This window comes from Trichosurus vulpecula, chromosome 5 (assembly GCF_011100635.1).
Source record: "Trichosurus vulpecula isolate mTriVul1 chromosome 5, mTriVul1.pri, whole genome shotgun sequence".
In the NCBI taxonomy this organism is placed as follows: domain Eukaryota; kingdom Metazoa; phylum Chordata; class Mammalia; order Diprotodontia; family Phalangeridae; genus Trichosurus; species Trichosurus vulpecula.
The window spans coordinates 104,893,075-104,913,356 of NC_050577.1; the positions used below are offsets into that span (position 1 = coordinate 104,893,075).

At 41.0% G+C, this 20,282-nt stretch overlaps 1 protein-coding gene across 1 annotated transcript in view; it reads right to left on the minus strand.

The window, feature by feature from the left end:
• LOC118851010 overlaps positions 1–20,282 on the minus strand; it is a 269,319-nt gene that overhangs the window by 6,620 nt on the left and 242,417 nt on the right. Inside the window, exons 165-182 of the mRNA XM_036760604.1 lie at positions 19,662–19,830; positions 19,275–19,371; positions 17,921–18,033; positions 17,105–17,230; positions 15,701–15,829; positions 15,475–15,585; positions 15,155–15,217; positions 13,242–13,376; positions 12,549–12,636; positions 9,878–10,016; positions 9,192–9,325; positions 8,900–8,934; positions 8,693–8,809; positions 7,681–7,829; positions 6,650–6,734; positions 6,221–6,277; positions 2,338–2,462; positions 82–170 (exon numbers count right to left, since the gene is read on the minus strand). Coding sequence (XP_036616499.1) covers positions 82–170; positions 2,338–2,462; positions 6,221–6,277; positions 6,650–6,734; positions 7,681–7,829; positions 8,693–8,809; positions 8,900–8,934; positions 9,192–9,325; positions 9,878–10,016; positions 12,549–12,636; positions 13,242–13,376; positions 15,155–15,217; positions 15,475–15,585; positions 15,701–15,829; positions 17,105–17,230; positions 17,921–18,033; positions 19,275–19,371; positions 19,662–19,830 — 1,961 coding nt within the window. The remainder of the gene's footprint in view (positions 1–81; positions 171–2,337; positions 2,463–6,220; positions 6,278–6,649; positions 6,735–7,680; positions 7,830–8,692; positions 8,810–8,899; positions 8,935–9,191; positions 9,326–9,877; positions 10,017–12,548; positions 12,637–13,241; positions 13,377–15,154; positions 15,218–15,474; positions 15,586–15,700; positions 15,830–17,104; positions 17,231–17,920; positions 18,034–19,274; positions 19,372–19,661; positions 19,831–20,282) is intronic.

The following is a 20,282-nucleotide window of genomic DNA, read 5'->3' on the forward strand; positions in this document are numbered from 1 at the left end:
AGGTAACCTGGACTTCCAGGTCAGCCGTTTCATAGTTTCCCTCGTCATTGATTAGACTTTGCCCAGGCAGCCCCTACTCACTGATGCTCTGTCCATCATCCCAGAAGAGCCAGCCTTCAGCATTTCCTTCATCGTCCAAGGCAGCTGTGAGACCCATGAAGTTTTGCCGGCTATGGTGGCATAAAAAAATTATTAGACCCACACCATGGAGTTCATTTTAGTTATTACAGTAATAATACTAGCTAGGATTCATATAACACATTAATGTTCGCAAAGCACGTCACATGTTACCTCATTTGATCTTCACAACAGCCCTCCCTCAAATGCTACTATTATCCCCAATTTTCAAATAAGGAAATTGCAGCAGACAGAGGTCAAGTGATTTCCCTAGGGTCACACGGCTGTTTGCCACCAAAGAAAGAAATGTTAAACCACTCCAGTATCTTTGCCAAAAAGCCCCATGGACAAAACTCCATGAGGTCACCAAAGAGTTAGATACAGCCGTAGTAACTGAACAACAATATAGCTGGTAAATGCTGTGGGCAAGATTTGAACTCAGATCTTCCCGACTTCAGGCCCCAAACTCTATCCACTCTACCACCTAGCTGCCTTTAGAGCATCTGGTATTATTACACGTATTTTGCAAGGAAGGGAATTAAGATTCAAATTTGTTGTTTTTCAATCATTTCCAACTCTGTGTGACCCCACAGACCATAGCACATCAATATTTTCCTTGGGGTTTTCTTGGTGAAGATATTGGAGTGTTTAGCCATTTCCTTCTCCAGTAGATTAAGGCAAACCAAGGTTAAGTGACTGGTCCAGGGTCACACAGCTAGTAAATGTCTGAGGCTGGATTTGAACTCAGGTCTTTCTGATTCCAGCCAGGCCCATAGCTCTATCCACCGAACCACCAAGCTGCTCAGAAATTCAAATTAAAGTGCCAATAACATCAACCTACTCCTATGTGTGTTCAGATATATCCATCTACTCATGTGTAGCCTACTATTTCAGGTTAGCTACTCGAACCATTCTTCACCTTACTATCTAGCCAGCTTCTCACAAGCAACATTGATGATATATGTGAATCCCTCCACCCCACCCTGAATTTCAGTTCTAGAGCCATAATTAAGACAACCCAACTATACTACAACTGCTACTGGAAAGGATGCATCAATCTATTCCCCTAGGCTCCACTCACCATCCCTCCATTGCTATAACTTACAAATAAAAGTACCCATCATTGTCTATTGTTTTCCCTACATGTGCTGTCTCTTTCTGTTAGCAATGTAAGTGCCTTGAGGGGAAAGACTATTTTCAATTTTGTATTTGTATTCCCAAGGCTCAGCACAGTGCTTGGCTTATGTCATGTCTGACCATTTGTGACCCCATTTGGGATTTTCTTGGCAAAGATTATAGAGTGATTTGCCATTTCCTTCTCCAGCTCACTTTACAGATCAGGAAACTGAGGCAAAAAGGGCAAAGTGACTTGCCCAGGGTCACACAGCTATTAAGTGTCTGAGGCCAGATTTGAACTTGCATAAACTCACAAAGATAAGTCTTCCTGACTCCAGGCCTCGGACTCTATCCATTGCCCTACCTAGCTACCCCACTTGGTCTATAGTATATGTTTAATCATTGGCTTTTCTTTCATCTAGTCTTGCGCCCTCATTTTATAGATCAGAAACCAAAACCTAAGTGAAGTCCAAGGTGTGACCCTGAGTAAGTAATTTAACCTCTGTCTAATAGATCTGGGATTCCAACTCAGGTACTGATCAGAAAACCAGCCCTCATTACATGGTGCCTTAAGAAGTGACAGAACCATAGATTTCAACCTGAAATGGGCCTTCGAGGCCAGCTAATCTAATCTCCTCATTTTCTAGATGAGGAAGTTGAGGACCAGAGAGCTTAAGTGAATTTGTGCTATGGTAAAGGTAGGATTTGAACTCAGGTCTTGTGACTCTACATTCAGCACTTTTTCTACTGTACCATGCTGCTTCTTAGTATCTTTGGCCTTAGAATCCCTAAATCCTTTACTGGACATACCTTAATGGCTTTTATCCAAGACTGCCATGAATCAGACAACCCCTCCCCTGTCTTCCTGCCCCAACCCCCAAAGTCCAGCAGTCACTCTCAAGTTTTACCTCTTTCCAAGTGAAACCTGAGAATGATTTGTAATAATCATAACTTACATCATAATAATGATGTAAATTGGGTCAAGGAGTTGCTACACTCCAGTAGAAATTAATGTTGAAACTATTGTCTCCTAGGAAATGGAATGGCTTCTATCACTGTCATTGCACAGGTATGCATAGGGAAAATCTCCAGTCTCTTACTCACCTGTAGTAGGTGTTATTGGCAGGTTCTTGCCATGGAAGGATGTAGCCCCCACGGATATGAAGATTAATGTGGTCAAGAGGAGCTGATAATGTCGTAAATTGTCCCCTCACTCCTATGTCTGATCCCTGTGGCAAGAAACAGGCAGGGATGGTGAAAGACAGTATTTGCTTAAGGTATTTCCCTTTAGCTAAGTGATAACATGGCAGAATGAAACAGTTTCATACCTCCTATTCATTTTACTGGACTTTATTCATAGCTACACATCAATCACATAGAGGTACAGCTACACCTTGAACCAGTATGCTTCCACATTCTACCTGGGAGATCTGTCCTTTGGTACCTACCTTTCTCCAGTGTCTACTTTAACTCCCCCACTGACCCATCTCACTGAATCTGCCTACCACCCTAAGTAAAACTACAATCATTTACTTAACTGAAATCTAAAGGCAGAATCAGAGAAGAGTGACTAGGTAACCTGGACTTCCAGGTCAGCTGTTTCATAGTTTCCCTCTTCATCAAGTTAGACCTCCCACACATCTTTAAGCTTAAAGAGACACTACATCTCCTCTACCAAACCTTATTTCTCAGCTCTTGTGCCTGGATCTTTGTTCTTATACTTTCTGGAAAAAAAATACAAATCTAGACCATTGCAAATTCGTTTGGCTCAACTCAATTGGGCCACAGCTCAGCAGTGTTTGGGACCATGGTGAATATCACAGTCTAAGTTGGCCAGACCATAGAGTAAATCATGGAGAATATGTAGAAAGTAAGTTGGGACCAAAGTATAAATAGAGGCTTTGAATGCCAGGCTATTCCAGATACAACTGGGAAAGTTTTGAGCTTGGAGGTAACATAATCATAAATATACATTATGAAAATTCTGGAAGAAAGATTTACAAGAAGAGAGAATAGGAACAGTAAGACAAGTTAGAAGTCTCTTACAATGAACCAGTTCTAATGTAACAAGAGTCTAAACTAGTGTGGTAGTAGCAGGAATGGAGAAAAGAGGATAGATTTCAAAGACAAAACAGAGATAAACTATACAGGACTTGGTAGTTCTTGGTAGGGTGCTAAGAGAGGTATACCTATCAAAGATGACTTCAAAGTTTCAAGCCTAGGTTACAGGGAGAACACGGCAGCATCATTAATAGAAAGAGAAAAATTTGGAGAAGGGAGAGTTAGAGTGAAAGATGTGGGTTCTGTCATGGCCTCATTTGCTGGTGCTGATGTCAAACAGAAATTCCACAGTGAATGTGGGTCAGGGCTACAGATATAAATGCAGACATTATTCACTTGGAAATGATGGCTCAAGCCATAGAAATAAGTAAGAACCCTGAATACATATGGAAAGAAGTAGCCATGGAAAGAGTCTTGGAAACCTCTGTTTTGGTATTCAGAGGAGGAAGAAAGGTCATTGATAAAGACAGAGACAGATAAATCAGAATGGTAGTTGGTGCATGAGAAAACAATGGAACAGAAGAAACCCAGGCAGAAGAGACAACCAAGAAGAATTTGATGCAACAGAGAAGGGTAGTGACTTCAAGGACTGAGAAAGGACCCTGGATTTGGCAATTAGAAGATCAATGACTTTCAGTCCTCCTTTAGAGAGGAGATTGTCATTTTGACTTCAACTCACTGACTTGACAACTGCCCTTATCAAGCTTCATTCCACTTTCTGAAGGAGAGGGATACTTCAGCTTTTCAAGAACTATCTCTATTAGAGATTCCATCTGTACTCTAGAATGCAGAGGGACCCTACCTCAACACTTAACCATTCTCCAACACCACCAATAACTCTCTCTTTACTGTCTCTTTCCTATCTACGAAGAAAAATTAAAGAAAAATTATCTTGACTATGCTCAGTTCCTGTAGCTCTGATCTTATTTGTATGTTTTCATGGTAATACTCCATTTCCTTACTGTAGCTTCTATCCCTATCATTGCCCAGAAATTTCACAATTGTCAGGAACTCCACATCCAGAAAAGAAAAGATTGTTGAGCTATTAACCCTCAGGTCAAGAGGTTGGGCTCCCCCAAAAGAAGCTGGCTACTGGAGAATAGTCCCAGTTGCAGAGCAAAATAGCTGAGTCACACACAAATATTCTGACTAAAGGTAGGTGCATCCTAGCAGGAAGGTAGTGATTGTTGTTGGGCTATTCAGTCATACCCAACTCTTTCTAGTTTTCTTGGCAAAGATACTGGAGTAGTTTGCCATTTCCTTTTCCAGCATATCCCCATTTTACAGAAGGGTAACAGAGGCAAAGAGGGGGTAAGTGACTTGCCCAGGGTCACACAGCTAGTAAGTGTCTGAGCCTAGGTTTGAACTCAGGTCTTCCAGACTTCAAGCTCAGTGCTCTATCTACTAACTCATCCAGCTGCCCAAGAAAGGGATAGTGAATGGTTGAAAAATGGTTGAAATGACTATAATTCTGGACTGAGGGCTTAGAAGAGAGAAAAGAGGGGAAGACTAGGGGAAAGAACTAGGTAGAAGTCACAGCAAGTCAGTTCAGTGGAAGGTAGAATTCCCTTTTAATTAAAAGTGTGTATATTAACTCAACTGGGTGAACTCAAGATGTAATGAGTTCATGGCCAATAAGCAAAGAATGCTGTCTAACCTGTATTTGAGAATGTGGCAGAAGAAAGAGAAGCTTTGAAGGTTAAGGTGTAGATTGAGTAAGTGTCATGGTCTCTGCCAATTTTGAAACTCCATGATTTAGTTCTTCTGTTATTGCTTAGATAACAGAGGCTTTTTATTTCATTCTTCTCTTCTGGAACGGATGAAAATTGGACAATACAATCTGTTTTTTTTTTCTGCTGCCTTCTTTCCCTTCTCCTTAAATTCCTTTTTTCCTTTCTATTCCCTTTAAGGAAGTCAGCATAGAGTGGGAACAATACCCAGTTCTATCTTTTCTTTCTGCTACTTTATCAAGTCTTGATTGTGATGATTCAAATCATGGCAGAAATTATTACAATGAAGCTGCTTCGAAAATACCCTGAATAGCTTCCAGGTGGCAGTGACTGTAACTGGTATAGGAGCTCCAGGCCCTGACTATAGAAATTACTCGACCTGTTTCTCAAAGTCTGTATTTGCTTTCCAAATGAACTTTACTCATTCAGCTTAACTTATACTTCTCTCTGTCTTGATAGTTAAAATTGCTTATAAAGCATTGGCCGAACATATTTATGAGACTGTATGGTGGGAGGAGTATTATTAATAATGGGTTATATAAAGCTCATCTGCATAAGAGATAATGGGGTAAAAGTTTTAGAATTTTGCAGCAATCCTGGCTTGACTGTAGTTTGAGTAATTCTTGTTTGCCACTAACCTGCAATGTGCCTTTACATGCCATTGAATAAGGGAAATAAGAACTTATCCATCACTTTTATACTTCTTCTAGGCCCTGGCTGTATTGATTTGGTCTGAGTAGAAACTATTTCATTAAAGCTATTTCTGAAGACTCCTGTAATTCCTTGTGCATGAATCTGACCAAAACTAATTCAGTAATTGAAGACCCTATGAGCAAAAATTGCTCTACCCATTACACCAACTTCCTCTTTTCTACTAGAATACAAATGATTCACTCAGCTCACAAGGGCTAGTCAACATAGCTCCCACAGTTTTTGAAGAGTGCTTAGTAAACAACTGACTTTGGAAGACTCCCAGCTGCCTATGCTTATAATCAGGAAAACTGGAAAGAGTATTGATGACAGAGTATGACAGGGATAACTATCCAAGGACTGCGTGAGACAAACCTGACACAGATCCTGACAACATTCTAGGATAAGATATCTTCACCACCCACCATCCCATTTCAGACCTAGACCATACATATCATTCTGAACAGAGGGAGCATGAGCTCCCATTTACCATCACAGCAGCTTACCGTATAGTAATCATACCAGCGGGCATTGGGGAAGTAGGCAGTCACATTCCAGGCATTCTACAATAAATTAGATAACATAAAAATAAGTAAATAAATAACTAGGGAAATTGATCAAAATTGCCTAGAGGAATTAATATGAATAATAAGAATTACTACATTTAAGACTACTCAAAAGCAAATATCCTAAGGATTTATCATTTCCTAATTGTCTTCCAGTGATCCCCTGACTTACAGATAGGTAAGGAGTATCATTCATCTTATAGATAAGAAAATCAAAGCATTAAGAATGATTTTAAACAGCAGAATAATTCAATGTCAACACAAGGACTAAACCCTACCACTCAGAATGCCAAGATTAGACTCATTCCTATTACTCAATATTATACCTCAGTTTGGATCGTATATAGGTACAGGAGAATCCATACTCACAGGTTCCAGAACAGGGCTGATTAAGAAGGCTGGACCCCACAAGAATTGAAGGAATATGTCCCAAGTTTCTTTGTCTTCCACAAACCTGAGCAGAGAAACATGGTGTCAAAATGCAATGGTATAGACAATATTCCCTCAGGCCACTGGATCACTGAAGTTAGTGCTCAAAGGGATCTTAGAAATCAGTCCAACTTCATGACTTGGACAAGTCTCCAGGAGGCTCCATCCAAGAAATATCCGACTTCTGTTCCCTTTGAGTCTTTCCTTTTTCCCCCAGGTCTGGTTCAATCAGGCACAGGTAAGGATGTTAATCATGGTGCGTTTGAAATATCAAGGTGACTTTGCCCTATTTCCTAGCCTGGAGGCTTTCTCCTACTATTATATGGATGTTCAAAAAATGTTTTAAATTAATTTAGCCATTCTACTCATAAAAAGGAAATCAAATTGTTGCTTTTAAAAGAAAAATATGAATCGCTATATCCCTAAAGTGAAAGAAAAAGACTTTTGGATTATCAAATGTTCCTACCTAATAGTTAAATTTTAAAAGAGTTAAAATTTTAACCAAAAAAACTCACATATTTATAGAGTGTTTTAAGATTTGCAGAATGCTTTGCTCACAGCAAACCTATGAGGTGGGAAGTGCCATTATTATTGTCCCCACTTTACAGATAAGAAAACTGAGCCTCAGAGAGAAAAGTGACTTGCTCCTGGTCACAAGCTACTGTCATAGCTGACATCTGCGACATCAGCAACAAACAGATCTTCTGACTCCAAGGTTCATGCTTGTTTCCATAGGCTGCCTCTATACCTAAGGAATATACTTCATTTCAGAATGAATTAATGAAGGAAAAATACACTGATTAAGTGCTCACTCCATGCAAGGCAGTGGGGAAGCAAACTGAAAAAGAAAGACTGGCCCTGTTCTCAAGGACCTCAAATTCTAATAGGGGGAGGTCACACAAAAAGAGCTCCCAAATGAATTTCAAAATGGAATCCAACACAGGACCGTGAGACCCAGAGTGGGCACTTACTCATGAAGAAGGGGCCGGACAACAGTGCTGCCTTCTACATGGGCCATGTGCATCAGGGTGTAGAGATAAGGCAACATCGTGTATCTTGTCCGAAGGACATTTCTTGAAATATCCTCAAAGGTGGAATTCCAAGCCACAGGGTCTTGTCTCTAGAGACAGAAGGAGGGAACACTCAGACCAAACCTTTCACCTGACCTCACTGGGAAACAGGCCAGAAAACTAGAAGGCTACCCTCTACTGCACAGGGAACCTGCACAGCCTGCCATGCTTTGTTTCTCAATTCCCCAGGCTGCCATCCCCCTTGGCTAGGGAAGACATTCTGATTCTTCTTTCCCTGCTTTCCTGCCCCTGATTGCCCCTAAAAATAGACTCCGATACAAAACTATATCATGGGAAGCACAGACCAAACATATATTTGTTCTGCAGCAGTCTTACATTGCAGTGGGTTACATCCAAAGATAACATGTAAAGTGTGAAAGATTAGTGGGGCCCTAACATTGTAAACTCCTGGCAGAAATGTGAAAACTGCCTAGAGTCAGAAGAGAAAAGATTGCTGCTGGTTAAAGGCTGTTTTTCCTTGAGTTTCTGGCAGAAGTGAGATATTCTAAAACACTCCACTGGCTATCAGAATGTGGGTTATGTAGGGTTTCCTAAAGTCTGGACACATAGGCAAAAATGCATATTTTCAAGAAATAAATGAAATTTTCAACCACATTTTATTTAATTGGAATATTAAAAAATAGCATCTTCAACATGATTTCCATCATTTGTGATGCAAAGGTTGATGCCCTTTGCAAGATTCACATGAACTCAATGCAATAACTCCACATTGCCATCAATTTTCCTATATGTCCAGACTTTAGGGACACCCTGTACAGTTTGTTGTAAAGGGAAGGACTGGTGACTATGGAGGTTGTTTCCAGGAAAGAGGGGCTCCATTTAGTCATGGGGGAGCAACTGAAGCAGGAGATCTGGCATAAGGGCAGACTTGAGGCACAACCTGGTATCTCACCTTTTGCCCAATTGTATTGTGGTTCCTAGAGAAAGGGTAAAAGGCTCCCAGTTGCATCCAGCGAGCACACATCTCATATTCAGCATCATTAAAGAATCCACAGATATCAGCTCCTGTCTGAGAACAAAAATGGAAAACAGAGAATGAGAATTTTGTGGCTTTCTGAAACCATCTAAAAGTGATCAAGGGAACTTGAGTGAGACTTACATAGGATATTCCAAAGAGGCTGAATTCCATCATGCCTGCAATGAGAACCAGAGTGATGTTGGATGAGGCAAGTTGGTAGATTAAACCAGGCTCTAACCTTCTCTGCTCATTGACTTAGCTCATCATGGAGAAAAGTCCAATGAAATACATGTAATGGTACAATTAGCTAGTCACGGACCTGGCCCCTCTGTGTTTCTCTTCAAGAGTCCAGAAAAATTACAGATTTACTGAGAGCATAGGCTGGATTCCTCTCCCCTCCAAAGGAAACCTTCAAGAAAAGTCCAGCACTTACCAATGATGGATTTATAGAGCTGGTCCCATGCTGATTTGTTGTCTCCCAACCAATGTCCTGCCCAGCGTCCTGAAGAGGGAAAGGTTGAGCGCGTGATCACGATTCCTCTCTCTCCTGTGGCCTCTTGCATAGCTCTGATCAGGGAAGAAAAGCAAGAAATGACAACTTGTCTGGATAGGGCCAGACATCTTTCCCTCTCAGCGAGCTCTTACAGGGCAGCCCATGAGCTGAGGACTATTCTCAGACAGTGACTGGGGGAACAAGATGGGAAAGTGGGCCCATAAAAGCAAACTGTACTTTAAATTTAAATTTATTTATTTGACATATGTAGTTTTCAGCATTGATTTTCACAATAGTTTGAAAGTACAAAAAAAAAAAAAAAGCAAACTGTACTTGGGGCAGGAAAAAACTGAGACTAGGAGGTGCATTAGCTTGAAATACCAGGTAACAAAAATGATTTGTTATATGCATGTTTGGGGGGAAGAGGAGCATACTTTAGCTTGTGAATAGATTCACTGTGCTAACGACGTGTCACTTAGAATAATTCTGATCAATGTGCATATCGTAAACATAAAAAAGAGATTCAAGATAGGTATTGAACCAGGAATTTCATTCATTGGAAACTCCGATTCTGTTCACCCACCACCTGCTCTATGGGCCTCAGGGAGAGGGAGGCAGGGACTCACTCATATGTGGGCTTTGTCTGGGACCAGCCATAGAGACTGTGCACATCATAGTGCCGCACTGGGCTTCCATCAGGCAGGAACTGCTGACTTTCCATGCACAGGGTCTTACTGCTCAGGCCGTTGTCTCTATCCTCCAGATCTGAGGAAAGAGATGCAATGATGTGAGAGACCCGCTACTTCCCATGTTGTAATGTTAATGGGTTAGGAAGATCATCCCTGTCCATTAATAGGCCTATGTGACCTGCTTTGAGCTCTGGCCCAGCTCACAGCTGCAGGGTCACATAGAGCCTATTGGGGGAGGAACTTGCCTAAGAGGAATTTGCTTAAAGGGAAAACTTTCTTAGGGAAGGCTTGCTCCTAGGAAAGCTTCACACCTTTTGCTAATTTCTAATTAGGCACTGAGTCATGAGGGTTGTGATGCCTTCTGGCTCTGAGAAATGCGTATATACTTCTCAGAGCCAGAAGGCATCGCAACCCTCATGACATGAGTTGGTAGTTTGCTTTGGGGAGCTCCATTATGAGAAGGACCTTGTGATTTCCTTGTCAAGATTCTGAGTAGCTGTATGTTCAGAGCTCCCTGAACACTCAGATTTAAAGGCTCTCTTGATCCAGTGATGTATGTAAAGTATATAGCAGTATTGCTTTTATTCAGGCAGTTAAGAGCCCTGTCTGTTGGTCTTTATGCTAATTTCTCCACTTGTATTTTCTCTGCTTGTACTTTCTCTGACCTTCAAGGTGCTGACCCTTCCCATGAACCAGTGAATGTAATTAAAAGTAGGATTGATAACCCCTTTTTGAGCAGTCTTTCCTAGAAAAGCAGATCTAAGAAACTGTGCTGGCAACCATCCTGATTGTGCCAGTGTGGTTACCACTACACATGCAGTGGCAGAGAAGGAAGTGGCTGGAGCTGAGGGGATGAGAGAAGATGGAGTAAAAGTTTGGACAGAAGAGCAGGTCCGAGCTAGAAGATATGAAGCTTTGAGCAGCAAGCTAAGTGTTCAGTAGGAAATGGAAAACTGGAAAAATGAATTCTGAGCACAATGCACAGACCATTGGATTGAAAACTGGAAGGGACCTTAGAGAGCGGGTAAGTCCAGCTGACTTCGGTGACATATGAAAAAACTGAGGCCCTGAGAGGTAAAGAGATAGCTCCAAGATTAGAAAAGGTCCTAAGTAGAGGAGTTGTGACGTTAGCCCAACTCTCTGAACTCAAAATATACTGCCCTTTGCTCTACACCACAGGAAATTCCTGTCTATACATAAATCATGGATCACAGGACTTAGTCAGAAAGGAACCTTAGGTACTATTCATTGGGGGGCACCATTCAAAAGTAGCTCCCCAAATTCCAGAGCATTTGCAAAGGTCTGTGTTAAAGTATTAGAAGGAAAAAGAAAGGAATAAAGAAGAAGAGGCTAAATAGATGGGAAGAGAGCCAAGAGAGTAGGGTTCAAGAGAAGTAACATACATAAAGGAAATTAAGAAGGACACAGGGAACAACAACGAAATGATGAATCAAAACCCAATCAATTTATTAAGTGCCCCCTGGGTGCCAGGCACTGTGATGGGTGCTGGGGAGAGAAGTACAAAGGATGAAACAATCTCCACCGGCAAGGAAGTTGCATTCAGTGACAAATGTTGCAGAGAAGTTAAGAGAATGATGACTAAGAAAAAGATAACTGTATTAAACAAAAACATTGTTGCTTGATAAGAACTGAAAAAGAAGCATGAGCATTCTGGGAAGCATGGATGGCAGTCCCAAGTCCCTCAGCCATCTCCTGTCTGAGTTTCTTGCAGGGAATGTTGCCTATACCCATGGTCAAGGAATTGGCTTTAGACCTGTGATGAAACTACTGTCTGAAAGGCCCCATGCAGAATCCTGACTTAACAACTCTCCCAAGGTACACAGTCTTCTGACCTCAATCTTTTAAAAGCTGCATTCTAAGTAACTCCCAACACTTTCTTTTCTTTTTTATAAACACAGAATGGCATTTCATAAAGCCCTTAACAATCAAGGCAATATGGGGATTGCAGCAGGAAAAAAGGCATGCTTACTCAAAGGATATGGATGGAAGGTCAACTGCTCTCCCTGCTTCCAAACAGTATCCACAATCTGCCCTGACCCAGCCATCACACCTTGATAAAATTACCTTTAGTCATATGACTATATATATCACTGCCCTTGTCAAAAAGCTTTGGTGCATCCCTACTGTCTATAGGATAAAAAAATAAGCTCCTCCAGGGGTTACAACCTGATATCAACATACCCATGCAGACTTATTTACTCTACATCTATTCAAATACTCAGTCCCTTATTGAGACCCAACAGTCGTGTCCTATTTCTGTGTACTAACACAGGTTAGTCTCTGTGCCTGCATCCCCCTTACCCCAACCTGAAAAAATAGTATTTTCCTTCTTTGTCACATCCTTTCTTAAGGGGAAACACCAATGGAGGTTCTTGCCCAGGGGTGTATTGATGCATTTGGCCAATGATCTATGCATGTCTATGACATGAACCAAGACAGCTTAGAATGCTGATGGGTTTGTGCCTTGAGATACTGTCAGGCCACTGCCAGGTTGCTAGTAATGATAAAGGCAAATCCTCAGCCCAGGTATCTTTGACAAGGTCATCCTGACTCTGGGTAATATTCTACCAATAGAAAATGTACTTACAGGGCATATAAGGAGGATGGTTGAGCGTGGTATTCCTGCAGCCTAAAGGAAGTGCCCCATTCACAAAGCTCGCTGGTTCATTCATGTCCTAAAAATGTAAAACAAATCTTTATGTATATGTGTATTACATACATACATGAATATGTTGTCATTACCTTCTGCCAGATGACAATGAACAAATGCTTACACCTGGTGCACTCATCACATGGGAAGACTATTTAATCAGAAAGCTGATCACCTGGAAGGATTGGGCCTTGTTTCTCTCAGGCCATGCTGGAGAGGCTAACACTCTCAAAGGAAATACTGAATTCACTTCAGTGAAAAAAGATAAATTCCCTGATGTGTAGGTACATCAGGCATCTTCCCTACAGGATAAAGTAATGGTGGATGTATGATAGAAATAGAGATTATTTAATATCTTATTAGAAAATGCCAGGCTCAGGGTAAAATTGTGCCCAAGATGTCTTGATCATTTACTGACTGATTCACTCCACTGCAGAACAATTATATGCATGTGCAGAAATAAACAAACACATAATATTTTAGGACATTTGCATGTTTATGTATGCACATTCACACATACAAACATACACAATATTTTAGGATATTTTTGCATGGTTATGTATGCATATTTATACACATACACACACACACACACACAAAACACACATACACACACACACACACACTTACAATCCATATTCCATCAAACTTCAAGCTCTTCTCTGGCTCAGTGGGATTGTTGTAGAGTTCTAGCACTTCCCACTTCCACCACGTGACTGTTGAATTACGGAAAAAGTCTGGGAAAGCAGCATGAGCTCTGTATATCTGTAAAGATGAAATGCAACCAACAGACAGACTGATCAGGCCACTGGCAAATAACTCTTTGATACTTGTTTTTTGAAATTGTGCTACTACATGGAGATAACTTGTGAAAAAGTTCAAATCCTTTTCAAAACAATTCTTAGTTTAATAGAATCCACAGGATCACAAATCAATTACTTATCAAAGAGGCATAATCATAAAGTGTCATGACAGTCCAAGGCTGTGGATCGACTGCCTAATTGTAACAAAAGGACTCCTACCTCTATCTGATAGACATTATCTGCCAGTATTGGTATTTGGGGGTTCTTTGTTCCTGTGTCTGTATATAATGAGCATGTTGTTATTTAGTCAGTTCAGTCATGCGTGACTCTCTGTGACTCCATTTGGGGATTTCTTAGCAAAGATAATGGAGTGCTTTGCCACTTCCTTTTCCAGTCCATTTTACAGTTGAGGATACTGAAGCAAACAGGCTTGAGTAGCTTGCCCAGAGTTACACAGATAGTAAGGGTCTTCCTGACTCCAGGTCTAGTGTGCTAACCACTGCACCACCTAGCTGACCTAACTGCTAGGCACTAATGCCTTTTGAAAGGATATTGAGAACCAATGGAGTTGGCCTGCCTGGTAAGGGTTGAAAAATAAAGTTTGGTCCTTTGGGAAAGATGATTCCAAAACATTGTGGAAGGAAAACTGGAATTCAGGACATGATTAGTCAGTGACCAATTCATACCCATATTTGGGGAAAAGATAGGCCTTGGAGAAATGAAAAGAGGAATGAAGGACACTCTAAGTAACAATTACCCCATAAGCTATCCTCTCTAACAACCCTTGCATTGATAATTGTTTAAAGGTATATAGTCTGTACTATTATGAATACTTTCACTAGCATTTCTTATTTGTACAGGCCTGAGATTCCATCAGTGTAGGTAGTATATAGTATAGAAATTCCCTCCACTGATGCAGCTTAGCCATTTACCTATAATCAAGACTATTTTTCATTTTAGAGAAGTACCAGGAGGGCACTTGGAAGTTAAAGGACTAGCCAATGGTCACAAACCCATTCCATTGGCCCATAGTTCTCAAGACTAGTAGCCATCATTCAGACTCCAAGGCTGAGCAAACATTGCCTGTAAGAGGCTCTCTTCATTTTTGCAATAAAATATTAATATTACAGTTAAAGACTGCTGCCAATACCTTACTAATAGTCAGGACAGTAGCATAAATGAAGTCAGGGCTGCCCTCAAATGTTAAAGCCACAATACAGAGTCACTATCCTCAAACTTTCTTAGAGAGGAGAATAGAAAAGCCAGGTGTGTGTGTGTGTGTGTGTGTGTGTGTGTGTGTGTGAGAGAGAGAGAGAGAGAGAGAGAGAGAGAGAGAGAGAGAGGGAGACAGAGAGACAGAGAGACAGAGAGACAGAGAGAGAGAGAGCAAGAGAGAGAGATTCAGGCAGAAAGAGAGAGAAAAACGGATAGAAAGAGATAGAGATTCAGAGACAGAAAGAGCTATGAAGAAGGGACACAGCATTAAAGTATTAGAGACCCAACAAAAGGGGATGGCCAGTCTCAATAGGAAAAGTATTTATCGGTCAGTTAGTGAAAAGTCAAAGAACATTTCCAAAGCACTTATAATGTGCCTGGCATTGTGCTAAGTACTGCATTAGTAAGAAAGAGAGGAAGGACTAGTGCTTCTCCATGAGGACAGTCCTTTAACAATCTGGACAGGACAAGCCATTTCTCTTCTATAAAAGCTTCTACAACCCATACCACAGAAGAATCTTTTACCTCCACTTGTGTCTCCCAGTCAAGAGATGAATCAACAGTGACATCGGGCAAATCTGGCCAAACCTGTGGGGAAAGGTAGAAAAGGGTGCATTTCCTTAGAGTAAATCTTGGCTGTGATAGGTCACACCTTAGAGATTGCATGGGGAGAATCACAAGGAGAATTTAAATCATGCCTAGAATCAATCTACTTCAAGGAAACATCTGAGGCCCTAATTGCCATAATTCACAAAAACAATGAGAAAAAAATGAGCCATTAAACTACAAACACCCTGATATCCCTTCACACTCATGTCTAATTAACATCTCTAATCCTATTCTACCTTTCCCCAAACAATGTCGCTGTCATCTGGCCACTTGATGAACACATCTTCCTGGAGTCCCCGAGTGAATGCAGGATATGGCTCAGTCTCATTGCCAGAAATTGCTGGGTCCTGCAACCAATGAGTGATTGTTACTAGGGTCAGAGATAGAATTACTCAAAGACAAGGAAAACGTCAAGATTCAACAAGCAAGAAGACATCATGAAATCTTAATGCAGCCACGCACCAGAATGAGGATGACTCGCATCCCAGCCTCCTTCATTCGATTGATCAGATTGGGAAAGCCAGCAAACTCGGGGCTGAGGGTGAAGTCCAGCTGCCTCTCCATGTAGTCAATGTCTGAGTACTGCACATCCTGGAAGAAAAAGGACAGGAAAGTGGAGAAATAGCACTTTGATGACAGTAGATCCAGAGAAAGTGAATCTCTTTGGTAGGACAGTGTAGCAGAGCCACCATGCACATTCTTTTCCAGGATCAAGTAAAATTCCACATTGGAATCAATCACAATAACTCCTCCCTCCTATTATTTGGAATGTGATTGGGGTATTTGAGATAATATTATCACCCTGAAAAAAGATCAACCTGAACTTGTCTATAAACATAATCTTCCAAGAAAATAATATGACTCATTCCAAAACACAATCAAAGTATTTTGAAGTACCTATACCAAGGGCGGGGAACCTGCAGCCTTGAGGCCACATGTGGCCATCTAGGTCCTTGGGTATGGCCTTTTGACTGAGTCCAGGTTTTACAGAAAAAAATCTTTTTATTAAGGGGATTTATTCTGTGGAGTTTGAATTCAGTCAAAGGGCCGCACTTGAGGACCATATGTGACCTTGAGGCCACTGTTTCCCGACCCCTAACCTATAATCTTGCTCCTCCAAGTAGCAGAATGGGATAGTGGAAATGAAATTTTTTTTTTTGAGTGAAGTGAACCTGAGTTCAAATGGTAGCCGACACAATTACTAGCTGTGTGATCCTGAGCAAGTCACTTAAACTCTCTGTGTCTCAGTTTCCTCATCTTTAAATCAGAGGGTTGGACTCCAAGTTCTCAAAGCTGCCTTTCATCTCTAAATCTATGATCTCAGGGTTCTGTGCTTCTGCTCTCAATACTTTAAGGAAGAGAGATGACATTTAAAAGTGGAATTGAATGTTTTGGCAGAAACAGGATGGCATGGTCCATCTATTTGCTATTAATTCCCTCTGTGTAATATATATAGATATAGATATAGATACAGATATGTAGTAACTTTTATAGTTAGTTACAATATAGGTGGTCAACTCCAACGATACCTGTTAGAAACCATGTCCATAGCCATAATGTAGAAGTGGAAATTAGCTAGAATCTAGTATCTCCTCAGCTGCAATGATTGCTTACTGTTTGAACTAAAGTTGCACTCCTCTGCATAATGTTTTGACAAATTCAATTTTTAAAAACATTAAATTCAGAAAAAGCACTTTTTGAGGACTCCTGTCTAAAATGTCAAACATTTAACTAGAAAACTTTCAAGTTCCATAATTTAACCAGAGGAAGAGGAAATGAAAGCCATGAGGACCACGGGACAATTACAGGCTGGAATTGGCAGGTAGAGAGAGAGGTGAGGGTGTGCTAGGTGAGGAAGGTCCATACATAGGGGATCTGAGCAGCCACCATGGCATCATAGAGTTCAGCAATTTCAGAATCACTCTCGTATCCATAGCGACACAGCTGGAAGCCTAAGGCCCAGTAAGGAGTCATCACTGGACGGCCAATCAACTGAAAACAAAGACAGAAAATAGTTGATATAGATTCCATTCATTCAGGGGAGGAAATATGTGTGGTATCAAGTACAGAATTACTAAAACAATTTTCTTTCATTGTGTGGTGGCCTCATGACTCAGGGTAACTGTAAGACCAAACAACATGAAACTAAGGAGCTAGTATTCCTGGGAATCCATGCCATTTCCAAAGAGATAGTAAGTATAGAGCATTTTAACCATCTTTAGTAACTGAGCCAACATACACTATTATTTTTATTTGTGTACCTTCAAGAAATCTGGGATTTTTAGGGGGCACATAAATAGGGATTGTCCCTACAAGAGCTCAATAATAATGAAGTAGCAAAATGGGCTTCCTAGATATCTCTTGATTGCCTTCTAACATTAGGATCTGGCATGCTACAAAGATAGAGGCTATGTAAGGTCACCACCAGTCAGTCAATCAACAGGCATTTATTAAATATTTACTAAGGGCCAGGCACTGTGCTAACCACAGAGGACCCAAAGAAGGCAAAAGTCTCTGCCCTCAAAGACCCCACATTCTAAAGGGGATGAGGCATGAAGATAATGGGGTATATACAAGATGTATACCGAGTAGATGAATAAATGTCCCTTATAAAGTGTTACACACTTTAGAGTGTCTCAGAAAACACTTGATTATCAAATGAAGGATTGCATGACTTCCTACCTCTGTGTACTGTTGAGTGACAAGCTCTGGAGTTGGCCCCAAAACCATGTAAAAGTCCAGAATACCTCCCACAGTACGATATGTCAGGGCAGGGGTGGGCTGGAAAGTCACATCTACAAACAGAAAATAAGTGTTCAGTGACCCAGAATCATAGAATAGAAGGGTTGAAGCAGACTCTAAAGATCGTGTCCTCCAATCCAGATAGGAGTAGTAATCACCTGTCACCCTCACAGGAAGGAGGTCCTCTAGTTTCCTTCTGAAGACTTCCAGAACTGACCACCTCCTTGACAAATCCATGCCACCTTCAAACAGCTCTAATTGTTGTTACATTTATCCTTTCACAGAAATGAAATTTGCCTGTCTCAACATCTGATGAGCTCGCAGACTTTCTATATGCATTAACTTCTCCATCTAGTTCCACAAGCTAAATGTAGATGGCTTCAAGATCCAAATTGGCAGCCTTCTTGGGTTCTGCACATACAATGCTTCTGACTATTGGACATTCCACACAAGGAAAACCTTCAGACACCTGAAATTCAGTACTGCCAAAGAAATCCCATCACCTTCCCCTTCCCATGTTTCTTTTTCTTCTAATTACTATTACTGATGCCACTATTATCCCCATTACCTAGTCATCAAACCTGAACTCATCTAGTCACTCATTCACTTTATGCTGCATTCAAAATGCAAAGAAGCCTAATTTTGAGTCAGAAGACCAGCACTCAAACACTGACTATCCCCTTCCTACTCATGTTATTAAACATAAGTCACTACATAAATTCCTCATTTTTCTCTTCTGTAAAAGGAGAGGACTGGGTCAATGACCGCTAAAGACACTTTCAGGTCTAAATTGATCATTCTCTGATACAATATGCAATGTTTTCCCACTTCCCTGCTCTTATTCTAACTATTCTCTTTGTCTAAAGCACCTTTTTTCCTCTTGCATGTAACACGTCATCATCTTCAATCCTCCCTCACCCTTCAAGATACTGATCATGTTCTCTCACTCTCCTTAGCCCCTCACTCTTGGGGGGCCAAGTGTTTTCTCCCTTCTCTAAATTTTTATGGCCCCTTCTTCATACCTCTTTTCTGTCCTTAGTATGAATATTTTGCATGTTATTTCTGTACATATCTTGTCTCTATTTTTAGATTAAAGACAGCTTAAGAGTATAAATTGTGTGTTCTTTTATCTCTTTACCTTTCTTGATGATTAGTCCAGTGATTTGTCCATATCAAGAGCTTAATAAATATGTACTGGATTTCCCTTAATTACAGTTCTACTGGGACTGTTCTGTTTAGAAACCTCCCAGAAGTCTTAGATTAAGTGCAGTCAGAAAAGAAGCCCTCATCTTACCCATGGCATTGCTGTTGAGCAGGAGCACTCCATGGGCATTGCCATCCTCTTCCAGACCCATGTAGTAGGGGTGCACACCATAGGAATTCTTCTTATACTAAGTCAGCAGTTGAAAAGAGGTCAGATTTACCCATAAGAGACAGAAATGAAAATGAATAATAAAGCTGGAGCCATAACCTTCCTTGAGGGATGTTCAAATGCTCAAGGAAAATGGAGAATGTGAGGGCAACTCAATTCAATAAGTATTTATAATTGAGATATTCCGATTCATAATTATCCTCAATAGAAGAGCATGAGCTTGGATGAACTAATCCTGAAATGGGCCCAAAGAAAACAATAGGTATCAATAGCTACAAGCCGTATAATACACCGATTGTTAACACTTACGCCTGGGGGCTGTGATCGAGTAAACATGCCCCATGTGTGCCAGTTCAGGTTCCTCCGGAATGTCGTGTGCTCAGTTTCCCCAAAGCCATAGATGTAATGGGAAGGGAGGCGGGTGGAGATACGTAGGAACATGTCATTAAAGGTAAAGCCAGGGACCTGGGAATCCCAACTGAAACAAAAGAGAAGACCGTGACTCTAAGGGGGAGTGGGCCTTGAAGACTTCCTGTGGTATGCATCCCTTTTACCAGAATCTACAGAATAGCCATAATCACTCCAAATTCATTCACTAGACTTTGGGATAAAGAAAGTCGCTGAAGCATCTGTTTCTTTGGCTGACAGGGCTTTCACTTTACAGGTGGTTAATAGCATTTAGATATGAGGGCAAGGGGGTTTGGCAGAGTAGAAAAACCTAGGATGATACAGTAAAAATAAAGTGGATGAAATAGTTCCTACCCTCAGGAAGCTCACAAGCTAAAGAAACAAAACTACTAGAGAACAACATAATGAATAGTACTATGTCAACACAATCAAATGTGCTTGAGGCAGCTAGGTGGTGCAGTGCATTAAATGCAGACCTGGCAGCTACATGGCACAGTGTATAGAGGGCCTGGCTGGGAGTCA